Source organism: Patella vulgata, chromosome 6, assembly GCF_932274485.2.
Source record: "Patella vulgata chromosome 6, xgPatVulg1.2, whole genome shotgun sequence".
In the NCBI taxonomy this organism is placed as follows: Eukaryota; Metazoa; Mollusca; class Gastropoda; family Patellidae; genus Patella; species Patella vulgata.
The window spans coordinates 67316866-67330077 of record NC_065884.2 but is presented as its reverse complement, the minus strand read 5'-3'; the positions used below and the strand labels follow the sequence as shown (position 1 = coordinate 67330077).

The following is a 13212-nucleotide window of genomic DNA, read 5'->3' as shown; positions in this document are numbered from 1 at the left end:
TAACGTCCACTGCCACAAACTAGCTCATTTCGGATTGACAAATGGTTCAATTTTATTTCAATAATGCGCCTACGCTTAGGGGTCTTCAGCAGTAGGAGAAAACCGGGGGATCCAGAAAAAACCCACGATGTTGGACAGCCGACTGAAAATTTAAGATACACTAACTTGAAGTAGCATATTATTACTATAAACGTTATCTTCTGTTCTCCTGTCGCCTCTAAATCATGAATATTCACCAAAAGCTGTCAGAAAATAAATGTAAATCCAAAGAGAGGGAGGGCACGGGGGGTGGGGGGGCATTTCGGGACTAACATATGGTTCAATTATATTTCAATAAATCGCTTGCGCATAACGGGGCTTTAGCAGTGGGGGGACCCGGGGAGAGGAGAGAGAGAGACTACAAATTGGGGAGGAGGAGGGGGTACCTAGACGGTAAAAAATAATGGTATGCTACCAATTTGTGCTTGTCACCGGAATTTAACGTTGTTAAAGGAGCTAAATCGCTAATATTTGGGATCTAGAAATTGACAAAAATGGGTCGCAACGCATATAATAATGTAATATGAATGTATATAAACTGATTTACATTCAATCGTTTCTGTATTTTCTGTAATTTCTAATCAGTTATGTTCGGCGAAATACGTCAGAAGTCTCATGTGAATGGCAATCTTTAGCGTCCGGTTTTTCCAGTCTACACCGATGGTATTTATTGCGCATGCTCTCCAGATAAGAATATAGCGTCACCATTTGACATGACTTGTGGAATATGTCTAGCCCTGTTCTTTGAGTCCCTTGTTCCAAATGGCGCTGAAACGCATTGTGGTACTTGATTCGTGTACCAATGGTAAAATGTTTATTTTATCTTGAATATTGGATATCAGAAGCCCATATTTTCCCTGTAAGATCACAAGACCAATGTTGATTTGAATTGACAAATAATTCGTGTTTTCAATGTCAAAGATTTTTGATGATATTGAGTTAGAGACTTAGCTACTTTAACATCATGTTGATGGAGCTCGCTGGAAACCACATGGTTGTTCCAGGCAGAGCCTAACTTGTTCTTGTCTCATCCATATATCTATAACTGACTACCATTATACCTCCGGGAGGTGGAGGGCGAATGGTTAGCGCGTGCGCGTTGAATCATAAGGTCTGTCATGGAGTCAACTGGCGTGGTTTCGATTCCCCGGTTCTACGCGACAAGGGGTAGGATCGCCTGTCCAATCTCATGGGTTTTCTCGGGGCCCTTCGCGGTTTCCTCCCACTGCTAAAGACCCATAAGCTAGTATGTTAGTCCCGGAATTACCTAGTTTGTGTCGAGTGGACTTTAAACTCCACCCTCTCTCTCTCTCTCTCTCTCTCTCTCTCTCCTTTATACCTGTATAAGTCAGCCACTTTATTCGGTCTAATAAATATATATGATTTTTAAAAGGATTGATCTATGACGGTGGTGTGGGATATCACAATAACACTTTATGTCTACTCACAGTCGTCGTTCAGACGTCATTCATTAAGTCAGCCATTTTATTCGGTGTAAAAAATATGTGTGACGTTTAAATGGATTGATCTATGTGACGGTCTCACTGGAAGCAGCAGTCCAAGATATATATATGTTAGTGAATCAAAATATTTTTAAAGCAGCTTTCCCAGATATATATTTTAGTGAATCAAAATGATACAGTCTTGGAAATGAAATGAAATGGAGTTTAACGTCCTACTGTTCTGCTCCGAACTGGGATAATGAAGATGGACATACGCCATACAGTGTGCTAAGAGGTAAATTTTTCCCGGACAGCGGCACTACGGCCTACTCTTATATCAAATTCCAACTGTCAAGGGATTTTTTACGTGCACGCCAATGTGTACACGGGACCTCGGGTTTTTGTCCCATCCGAACGACTAGACAGCTGTCCTTGACAGGCCCTCCGTCCTGCATCACTGACAAGGGGGAACCACACTGGAAAATCTGGATGAACATGCTCGGCCTATGCTGAGATCGAACACCCAACCTCCAGACTGGCGAGCCAGCGTCTTACCCACTTAGCCTTTCATTTGAGAGATGGGGTTTAACGTCCACTCGACACAAACTAGGTCATTTCGGGAATAACCGATGGTTCAATTTTATTTCAATAATTCGCTTGCGCCGGAGAAAACAGACGAAGTTGGACAGGCGATCCTACTCCTTGCCACGTACAACCGGGGAATCGAGACCACGTCGGATGACTCAATGACAGACCTTACGATACAACGCGCACGCGCTAACCATTCGCCCCCCCCCTCCCTTGACTCAATAGGTGCGATGGGTTGTTTATTTCAGTTGCAGAGGATATCAATACTGAACTATATATATTAATGTTTAAAAGAAAGTATACACTGTCACTGTGCATTTTGACAGATTTCCTATTAGAGATTCAATGTGTAGTTTGCTCCTTTAAATTGTCTACGGCTGTTTAAAGATACATTCCCACAAAAGTATTTATCAGGTAGTTATTTCCAATAAAAGTATGGCATATTGGTATATATAGAACGTATAGACACCCAATCTTACTGGGAAAATTTGTTTGATTCGGTATTTATGGTAAGTGTGGTGGGATTAACTGCAAATATGGGCTAAAAATGACCCCCTCATTCAAGTCACGTGACAAACAAGGCCACTTCAAATAGTCTTCTTACGGCTTTGGGTAGTTACTGAAGATTAAAAGATAAAAAGTTTTGACGGAGATTTGATGTCAACTTTTGATAGAAAAATTAGTTTGGATATGATTTAAGTGGAAATTTGTCATTAAATCACCCAGTTTGTACGGACTAAATCTATTTGTTAAGGCCAGCTCAATTTTTGTCATGGTCGCTGAGATGTAAATAAGGTTAGAGAACGTGATTATTGGCGAGATTCTGGGTTAAGGTTAGGGTAAGCATTGGGGGCTAGGTCCAGGGTTAGGGTTAGGGTTGGGATTAGCGCTGTCCCTGTTTACATCTCGTGACCTATGACGAAAAATTGAGCTGGCCTTATCATTTAGCACTAACCAGTTTGCACGTGGGAAGCCATCTTTAAGTTATTTAATAATTGATAGGTTCACAACACGTCAAAAAGCCTAATCTTGTCAGTCATCGTGTCAGACGTGGCCTACTCTTATCATTCACGTATCCATAGATCACATCGATACAACCAGTTGGCATAGAGAGTATAAAGCCTCTAATCTAAAACTCGTTCGACGAGTAATACGAACTAACATTATATAGCTTTTTAAACCGGAGGTAACCACGAATACACACATACACACGTACATTACGCGTTGCAAAACTTCAAGATGTCCAGGTAAGAAGCTTATCATTTCCTACAATTAATTCAATAAGTTTTTTGTCGCACAAGACATTAACTGTTTTAATTTCGTTTAGTGTTTTTTTGTGTGGTTTCGTATGAATTTTATTCGTTAGCAACGGGACGCTATGTGGTTAGTTACTATCAGTCGACGTGTGTTTGCTTGGGCATTAAATCAAATTATGAGCACTATTTACGCTATATAATATATTGAAATAGAATAGGGAACCAATAGACTATTATATGTGTAAATTTATGGGGCGTGTATATGTTGATTTAGTAAGTCGATAATATGATAATATGATAATACTAATAGTTTATGATTTAAATAACCATCACTTCTCACTCGTAAAGGTTTTTAAATACGACTTAGCAAACATTGTCTTGTTTTATGGCGAACAATTAGGGTCAAAACAGTTAAAAAGCAAATATACCGACAAGACGCTTTTTGTTGAGTAGACAAATTTCATAATATCCCTTTGTTAGAATATAGCCTATACCTTTATCTCTATAAATCGTCATTATTATTATTATTATTTCGTCTCGGAGGGTTGGGTGGCGCGTTGGACCATAAGATCTGTTATTGGGTAAAGTGGTGTGGTTTCGATTCCCCGGTTGTACGTGACAAGGAGTAGGGTCACCTGTCTAACCTCGTGGGTTTTGTCCGGGACTGTAATATAAGGTCTGTCATTGAGTCAACTGGGGTGGTTTTGATTCCCCTGTTGTACGTGACAAGGGGTAGGGTCACCTGTCCAACCTCGTGGGTTTTCTCAGAGTCCTCCGGTTTCCTCCCACTGCTAAAGACCCCTACGCACAAGCGAATTAGTGAAATAAAATTGAATCAAATGTCCCGAAATGACCCAATTTGTGTCAAGTGGACGTCAGCCCCCCCCCCTCTCTCTCTCTCTCTCAGTCCAGTATATCAATTAGTCGACTGTTTCGCCTGAGCGCAATAAATGGACTACGTGATATATGGTTAGAGACTATTATAAAGCGATATACCTTTTTACATGTATAACAGAGTATATTGTTATACACGTATATACTAGTCTACAGGTAGGATAATAGGTTATTGTATTCTATAGTCCCCACATACTTACTTATAGGTGTATTAAAAACACATAACCCGACAAATGGCATGGCCTTCTAGGCTAAAAATAGAGAGAGAGAAATGGGGTTTAACCTCCACTCGACACAGACTAGGCAATTTCGGGACTAACATATGGTTTAATTTTATTTAAATAATTCTCTTGCGCGGAGGGGTTTTTAGCAGTGGAAGGAAACCGGAAGACCCGGAGAAAACCCACGAGGCTGGACAGGCAACCTTACTCCTTGTAACGTACAACCGGGATTCGAAACCACGACAGTTGATTCAATGACAACAGGCCTTATGATACAGCGAGCACGTGCTAACTATTCGGCCATCCACACCCCGGCTAAAAATAGGTGAGATAGTACTTGTATACAAAATGGACGATCCCGGTGTTGACCGAGAAAGATCCTCGAGGAATGAATTTAAATGAAATGGGGTTTAACGTCCTTCTTTTCTGCACCGACTGGGCTAATGAAGACAGGCTATCCTCGGGATTTATCAGTGTGGTTCCCCTTGTCAGTGGACTAGTCGTTCGGATAGGACGAAAACTCGAGGCCCCCTTTGCCTTTACTCGTTGGCTTGCACGTAAAAGAACGTTTGATCGTTGGAATTCGGTGAGGAGAAGGCAGAATCGCCACTGTCCGGACAAAATGTCCCTCGTCGCACAATGCATGGCATTGGTCCGTCTTCACGGTTCCGTTGGTCCTTAAGCCCAATTGTTTCCACTTGTCGTGTGTTTATTCCCAAATTTGCTGGGATTGAGAGAGACTTTTCCTGAGAGAATCGTGCATTTATTGTTATGAATATTTTAATTACATAGTAACTACAGTATATTGTGAGATATTTCTCCTTATTAGCCAGCTTTTTTCCATTTTAGTTTGTCGTGTGTTTATTCCCAAATTTGCTGGAATTTTTATGAGAGAATCGTGCCCTTATGAATATTTTAATTGCATAGTAACTACAGTATTTCTCGGAACTCCTTATTAGCCTGCTATACATTGAAGATAAACGTACGTGGGCCTTTTGAAGTATACGCCGACATGACTGTGTTTTTTGTGTATTCATAGGGATTAAATCTAAACTGGATATAGATTACAGGTGAATGCTAATAACGTCATTGTACCTGTTCAAATTATTTCTATGCACAGGTAGATTACCTTGAACGTACATTGTTAAAATATATACATTGTACTCATGTCATTGTGAAATATTGTAAAGTCATTTATAACTCACAGGTCCTCCTCTGGTGAACGTTGCGTAACGAAGAGGAACTCATAAAGACATAAAAACCGATGACATCAACTTTGTGGGAAGAAAAAAATGGCGGGACCGTCAGACGATAAGTTGTTCGTTTCGTCAACAACGTCTCTTATGCCGAAGATCACTAAGTATATCGTCAAAATTTGACGAAACGAACAACTTATCGTCTGACGATCCCGCCATTTTTTTCTTCCCACAAAGTTGATTATGTCATCGGTTTTTGTGGTCACGTGCTCTTGAAGGGTCACGTGCTCGTGATATATGATTTTTTTTTCTTTTTTCGTCTTGACATGTGAATTTTTCTATCTTGACATGTGCATTTTTTAGTGTTGACATATGAATTTTTTCGCCTTGACATGTGTATTTTTTTTGTCTTGACATGTGAAAAATAATTTTGTTGAATTGTTTATAAAAACCGAATATAGTGATAAAATATTTCTGTGAACAGTATAATTGACTTGACTATAACAAAATACAAAAGCAGCAGTGGAAAAAAATAATCTTTATTGATATACGTCGTTTTGTACAGAAAAAAATGCTTGGAAGGTGATGAAAAAATTGTTATATACTCGATTTTTTCTCTTTCCATACAGAAAAACGGTATTGCAATTAATTCCGCTTTGGTTTGCCATAGACTGGGTTAATGAAGACGGGCATACGTCATACAGTGTTCTATGAGGAAAATGTCCTGACAGCGGAGCTACGTCTACTCTTATATCGAATTCCACCTGCCAAGAGATCTTGTACGTGCACGCCAATGTGTACACGGGACCTCCGATTTCCGTCCCTTCTCGATGACTGTACACTGTCCCTTGCCAGGCCATCTGTCCTGTACCCCCAGGACTAACACAGGCATCAAACACGTAGGTAAGCGAGCCAACGTCTTACTTACTGAGCCACCGTGACTCATCGTTTTTTGGTTTTGTTGAAGTGAGAGAGAAATAGGGTTTAACGTCCACTCGACACAAACTAGGTCATTTCGCGACTAATATATGATTCAATTTTATTTCAATAAATCAGTTGCGCGTAGAGGTCTTTAGCAGTGGGAGGAAACCGGAGGACCCGGAAAAAACCCACAAGCTTGGACAGGCGACCCAACTTCTTGTCACGTACAACCGGGGAATCAAAACCACGCCAGTTGACTCAATGACAGACCTTATGATACAGCACACACGTGCTAACCATTCGGCCACCCCCCCCCCCCTTATAAACATATAGTGTGTCACTGTATTATAATGTATTATAGTGTGTCATTGTAGCTTTAATCTAGTTATTATAGTATTATAATAAATATATATTTGATACAGTCTATATATCACGACAGTTTTAAGGAGGCTATCACAGTTATTTATTACCATCATAATACTCTATTATACAACTCATTATAAAGCGCATTCAACTCTGGACAACTCATTGCAAGATGTTTAACACGCACTCGTTCAAAATCAGTTTTTAAAATACTTTAAAGTAGCTAAGTCTCCAGCTCAATATCATTCAAACTCTTCGACATTGAACACACGAATTATTTATCAATTTAAATCAACATTGATGTTGTTATCTTACCGGGAAAAGATGGGCTTCTGATATCCAATATTTAAGACAAAATAAACATTTTATTATACCATTGGTACACGAATCGTGTACCATAATGCGCTTCACGAGGCTAGACATATTCCACGAGTTCTTTCAAACGGTAACGCCATATTCTTATCTGGAGAGCATGCGCGATAAATACTATCAGAGTAGACTGGAATAACCAGACGCTAGAGACTGCCAGTCCACTGAATATAACTGATTTGAAATTATAGTAAAATCGGAAACGATTGAATGTAAATCAGTTTATATACATTCATATTACATTACATAATTGTCAATTTCTAGGTCCCAAATATTAGCGATTTAGCTCCTTTAAATATGACTGAACAAATTACATTGAATTTAGACTGGACAATCAGGTATCTTTTACAGAAACACGCGCAAAATATTGGTTTCGTACAAATTTCGCACTTAAAAATAATGCGAATGAAATACGAATTTGTGTCTTACAAGATGGGATAGACTATAATAACGGTCATTTATACCAACCATATTATTAAATAATTCATTCATAACAGAAATGCTAGCGAGGAGAATTTCACCTTGACAGCGGCGTTTTCTCTTACGCTTCATTGAATTTCAACTGTCAAGATTCTTATACGTGCGTGCAATTAATAATTTTCGCCGAAGTCTTTTGATGGGCCTCTTTTTAATCCGATTAAATCAACGTCTGTAGATTATTTATTTATTTATCTTTCTATTCATTTAAAAACAAAAACAGAATTTGCGGTTCACAAAATAAATATGAATTGCTTTTAGTAAACTGAACGCTATGACGTCACAGTAGAAACGACGTCATTAGACTTATTTCTAAGCAGGAGGCATCGCCCCGTTTTTCAGTGCATAGAATAAGTCTAAATACGTTAATATTTTTTTTATATAATTTGAAGAATTAGTTTTTAAATGCCCAACCAAAGATATGCCTTGTGTTGTGGAAATGATGACGACATTGGTGCAAGGGCTGAAATTGGTTGTCCTATGTGGTTCCATATACTCTTAAAAGGCAAATGTATTCTGTGTAACAAAAAGTACGTCTTTTTCTTTCTTTTCATTCATTCATTTATTCTTTCTTTCATTCGTTCAGTCATGCTTTCGTCCTTACGGGCCGTGGGTTACTGTGTGATATACGAGCGGTCAGGACCCTGTTCTCTCGGGTAGAATGTCCCGGGTTCGATCCCCGGCGTGGACAGAGAATAAATTTTCCTAGCTCACCCATAACTAGCCAGGGGTGGCGCCCGTGGGGCTGGCAAATAAAGTGTGCCAGTGCCAAGTCGTTGGGATGGAATGACAAATCGAGGTGATTATGGTCTTAGAAAACACCCACCACACTCTGCCTACTCACACTAGGCCCACCCTTTGTCCATGCGTAAGTCCATAATCGTTAGCAAAAGACAATGATTAGTCGGAAACGCCGCTTCTATCGGATCGATTATCTGGATTTGATAGTACTGATGGCTAAATCTATTTGTTAAGGCCAGTTCAATTACGTGCTTATTAGCGAGATTGTGAGGTCAGGGTTAGGGTAAGCATTGGGGCTAGGTCCAGGGTTAGGTTTAGGGTTGGGATTAGCGCTAGCCCTGTTTACATCTCGTGACCTATGACGAAAAATTGAGCTGGCCTTATCATTTAGCACTAACATTTAGCATTGTGTATAGGCCCTATTACTTGCAATGTCCATGTATGACGCGTCTTGTGGATTTTTGTTGGTTTAGGAAGCGGTTCTCCTGCTCATGCTTACTTGTTACATGGCCTAACAAAATGACCACCCACCCCTTGCTCCGTCACACCCGAAACCAAATCTCTGTCCTTACGGGGAGGGTGGGGTAGAGGGTGGATGGCCGAATAGTTAGCGCGTGCGCGTTGTATCATAAGGTCTGTCATTGAGTCAACTGGCGTGGTTTCGATTCCCCGGTTGTACGTGACAAGGAGTAGGTTCGCCTGTCCAACCTCGTAGGTTTTCTCCGCGTCCTCCGGTTTCCTCCCACTGCTAAAGACCCCTACGCGCAAGCGAATTATTGAAGTCAAATTGAACCATATGTTAGTCCCGAAATGACCTAGTTTGTGTCGAGTGGAAGTTGAACTCTCTCTCTCTCTCTCTCTCTCTCTCTCTCTCCTTATGTCATAGATTAACGGTTAAAAAAGCGAACACCAGGCCCACCCGTTGGCCTTACGTCATAGATTAACCCCTAAGGAAAACAAAATCCTAATCCCTGAATTGATAGTGATATTTATGGTTGATCGTTATAGATATTGTTTAGAAAGGTTTTGAGTAGATCGTTATAGATATTTAGGTAGATAAATATATAGGTATTACATACAATATATATACCCCCCTTTACTGATTACACGTAGGTATGTGTATCGATCTTCAGGTTTAAAGAGACATGCATGAGAGAAATGAAATGGAGTTTAACGTCCTACTGTTTTGCTCCGAACTGGGCTAATGAAGACGGGCATACGCCATACAGTGTGCTATGAGGAAAATTTTGCCCGGACAGCGGCACTACGGCCTACTTATATCGAATTCCAACTGTCAAGGGATCTTTTACGTGTACACGGGACCTCGGTTTATCGTCCCATCCGAACGACTAGACAGCTGTCCTTTTCAATTTGCCATAGCTTTGTAAATACAGGGGAGCTGCGGTGGCTCATTGGGTAAGACGTTGGCTCGCTAACCTGAAGGTACCGTGTTCGGTCCCTACGTTGGCAAAGAAAGTTCATCAGGATTTTCTGCGTGCATGACAGAGGGTCTGGCAAGGGACAACTTATAGTCGTTCGGATGGGACGAAAAAACGTTAAAGATTCATTGGATGTTGGAATTTGATATAAGAATAGGCAGTAGCGCCGCTGTCCGGGCAACATTTCCCTCATAGCACATACTAAACTGTATTAAACCATTTTTGGAGATTCAACTTTTACGATATTATAGTTCGTAATGCATTACGATAGGATTGTCCCTGTTGAGTCCACGATCTGGTACGTGCAGATACGTTTGGATACATTTCGATACGGTCAAAGCGATTGCGATGACTACAATATGATAAGATCTGATATTGATCACCACGATTACTCTACGATTAAAACCACAATTCAGTCGTACAGCGAATCGTGATGATGGGAACCTAGCGTAAGAGATTAACAATTCCTTAATGATGATCAAACACGTGAAATATTTAATGTAGCTAAGTCTCTAACTCAGTATCATCCAAATTCTTCCACATTAAAAACACGAATTATTTTTCAATTTAAATCAACATTGATGTTGTGATCTTACCGGGAAAAGGTGGGCTTCTGATATCCAATATCTAAGACAAAATAAACATTTTTACCATTGGTACAGGAATCGTGTACCATAATGTGTTTCGGCGCCATTTGTAACACGGGATTCGAAGAACAAGGACATATTCCACGAGTCATTTCAAACGGCGACGTCATATTCTTATCTGGAGAGCATGCGCAATAAATACACTGGGTGTAGACTGGAATAACCAGACGCTAGAGGTTGCCATTCGATTGAGATTTCTGACGTATTTCGTCGAACATAACTGATTTATATTAGAGTAAAAAAGGAAACGACTAAATGTAAATTAGTTTATATGCATTCATATTACATTATAATTATATGCGCTGCGACCCATTTGTGTCAATGTCTAGGTCTCAAATTTTGAATATGGATACTCTTTATGATCGATGCTAACCTACTTTTGTTAACAGGGGAAAATAAGGTGTTAGTATGCTTTTAAAGGCTGGAACATATCTAATTATATGGGGGAGGGGGGGCTGTTTTAGTTTAATTATGAATGGGATAAAAATGGCAAAGTTGAACATACCGAAAATATTTTTGCTTAGCATGGCGAAAAGCAAAAACAGCACTGAAATTTTCAGCAAATTGCCTTAACATTATCTAGCTTTTAACTATTAAAGTGAGTACGGCCAGCTCTTTATCTAATCTCTCATAATGTATCTTTAATCGATTTACGAAAAATATGATTACTATTTGGGACTTGTAAAAAGCTGAATGTCTCTTTAATGAAACTCCCCCGTGAAATATTGCTATATATCACAGTATATAATAACGGCCGGTAATTGGGCGATATAACAGTTGTTTTTACGTAACAATTATTGTCCACTTCAGCCCGATTTTTGGCACATGGGAAGATCATTCAATAGATCGGAATAAACACACGAATATTTGACGTTTGATAGTCTAGTAACGAGACATGCACGTGACTGGTTGCTAAGCATGTTAATATGCAAACAAACGAATCTAGTAGCCCTGTGTGTGTGTAATTGGGGTATATATTATTGTATCGATGACTATTCAATAGTCATTTTATTGTTTCATTTGAATAACAAACCAGACGACCGGTCAGAGTAGCAGACGACATTTTAGTAGAATCAGTGATTTGTGGGAAGGTTTTATAACAAAATGCTTAGTTCAAGGTAGGTAATAATGGATGTCTTGTGGGTTTTTTTAGATTTCACTAGGGTGTTTTAATACACGATGCCTAGCTCACTGACTTATACTTTATTTAACCCGTTCACAGAATGTGTTCACATGTATATGGAAAGTTCTCATAGTTGACAAAATGTGCTGTATTTGTGTTTTTAGATTTCACTAGGGTGTTTCAATACAAGACCCTAGCTCATTGACTTATACTTTATCTAACCCGTTCACAGGGTGTGTTTGCGCCTTCGTTAACATCTAATACCACTTCTCATGTATATGGGAAGTCCTCATAGTTGACAATATGTGCTGTATTTGTGTTTTAGAGATTTCACTAGGGTGTTTTAATACAAGATCCTAGCTCACTGACTTCTACTTTATCTAATCCGTTCACAGGGTGTGTTTGCGCCTCCTTTAACACCTCGTACCACTTCTCACGTTAAGTCATTTATATTGGAAGTTCTTGTGCTTCACAAGTTTTTATGATCTTACCGGGAAACGATGGGCTTCTGATATCCAACATTAAGACAAAATAAACTTTTTACCATTGGTACACGAATCGTGTACCATAATGCGTTTCAGCGCCATTTGTAACAAGGGGCTAGATATATTCTAAAAGTAACGTCAAACGGTGACGCCATATTCTTATCTGGAGAGCATGCGCAATAAATACTATCGGTGTAGACTGGAATAACCAGACGCTAGAGATTGCTATTCCATTGAGACTTCTGGTGTATTTCGCCGCACATAACTGATTAGAAATTACAGTAAAAATAGAAACGATTGAATGTAAATCAGTTTATATAAATTTCAAATTACATTATTATATGCGTTGCTACCCATTTATGTAAATTTCTAGGTCCCCAATATTAGCGATTTAGCTCCTAAATATTTACAGTCTGGTTTCTCCCTGTCTGGCGGAAATGAAATGAAATGGGATTTTACTGTTCTGCTCCGACTGGGCTAATGAAGACGGGCATGCGCCATACAGTGTGCTGTGGGGGACATTTTGCCCTGACAGTGGCGCAACGGCCGACTCTTATATCGAATTCCAACTGCCAATGGATCTTTTACGTGCTCCTAAATGTGTACACGGGACCATCGAAGCGACTATACGTTGTTCATTGCCAGGCCCTCAAGCGTCTAGTCGTTCAGATGGGATGAAAAACCGGGGCCCAATCGTGAACTCGTTTCTGTGTATGTAAGTACCATCGAGAAGTAGGACGTTAAACCCCATTCCATTACATTTCTTGTATTTAAACAAGCTGGTTAGCCAATTGGCTGATGGCCATTCTCGAGAGGCTATTTTCTGTCCAGTGGCTTCAGATTCTATAACAAAAAAATACCCCCCCCCCCCCCCCGTTGATATTAATAGGAGTTGTAGCATTTATACTTGATGAGGTCCTAAGTTAAACAAGGCTTGTAGGCCCCGTGTAAACCCGTCTTCATTATCCCGGTTGGTGCAGAAAAGTAGGACGTTAAACTCCTTTTCATTTC

General features: G+C 39.8%; 1 protein-coding gene across 1 annotated transcript in view; it reads left to right on the top strand.

Annotated features, from left to right (window-relative positions):
- Positions 1–3265: 3265 nt before the first annotated feature.
- LOC126824051 (tektin-3) overlaps positions 3266–13212 on the top strand; it is a 28614-nt gene continuing 18667 nt past the window's right edge. Inside the window, exon 1 of the mRNA XM_050553211.2 lies at positions 3266–3316. Within this exon, the coding sequence (XP_050409168.1) occupies positions 3309–3316 (8 nt within the window). The 5' untranslated portion in view covers positions 3266–3308. The remainder of the gene's footprint in view (positions 3317–13212) is intronic.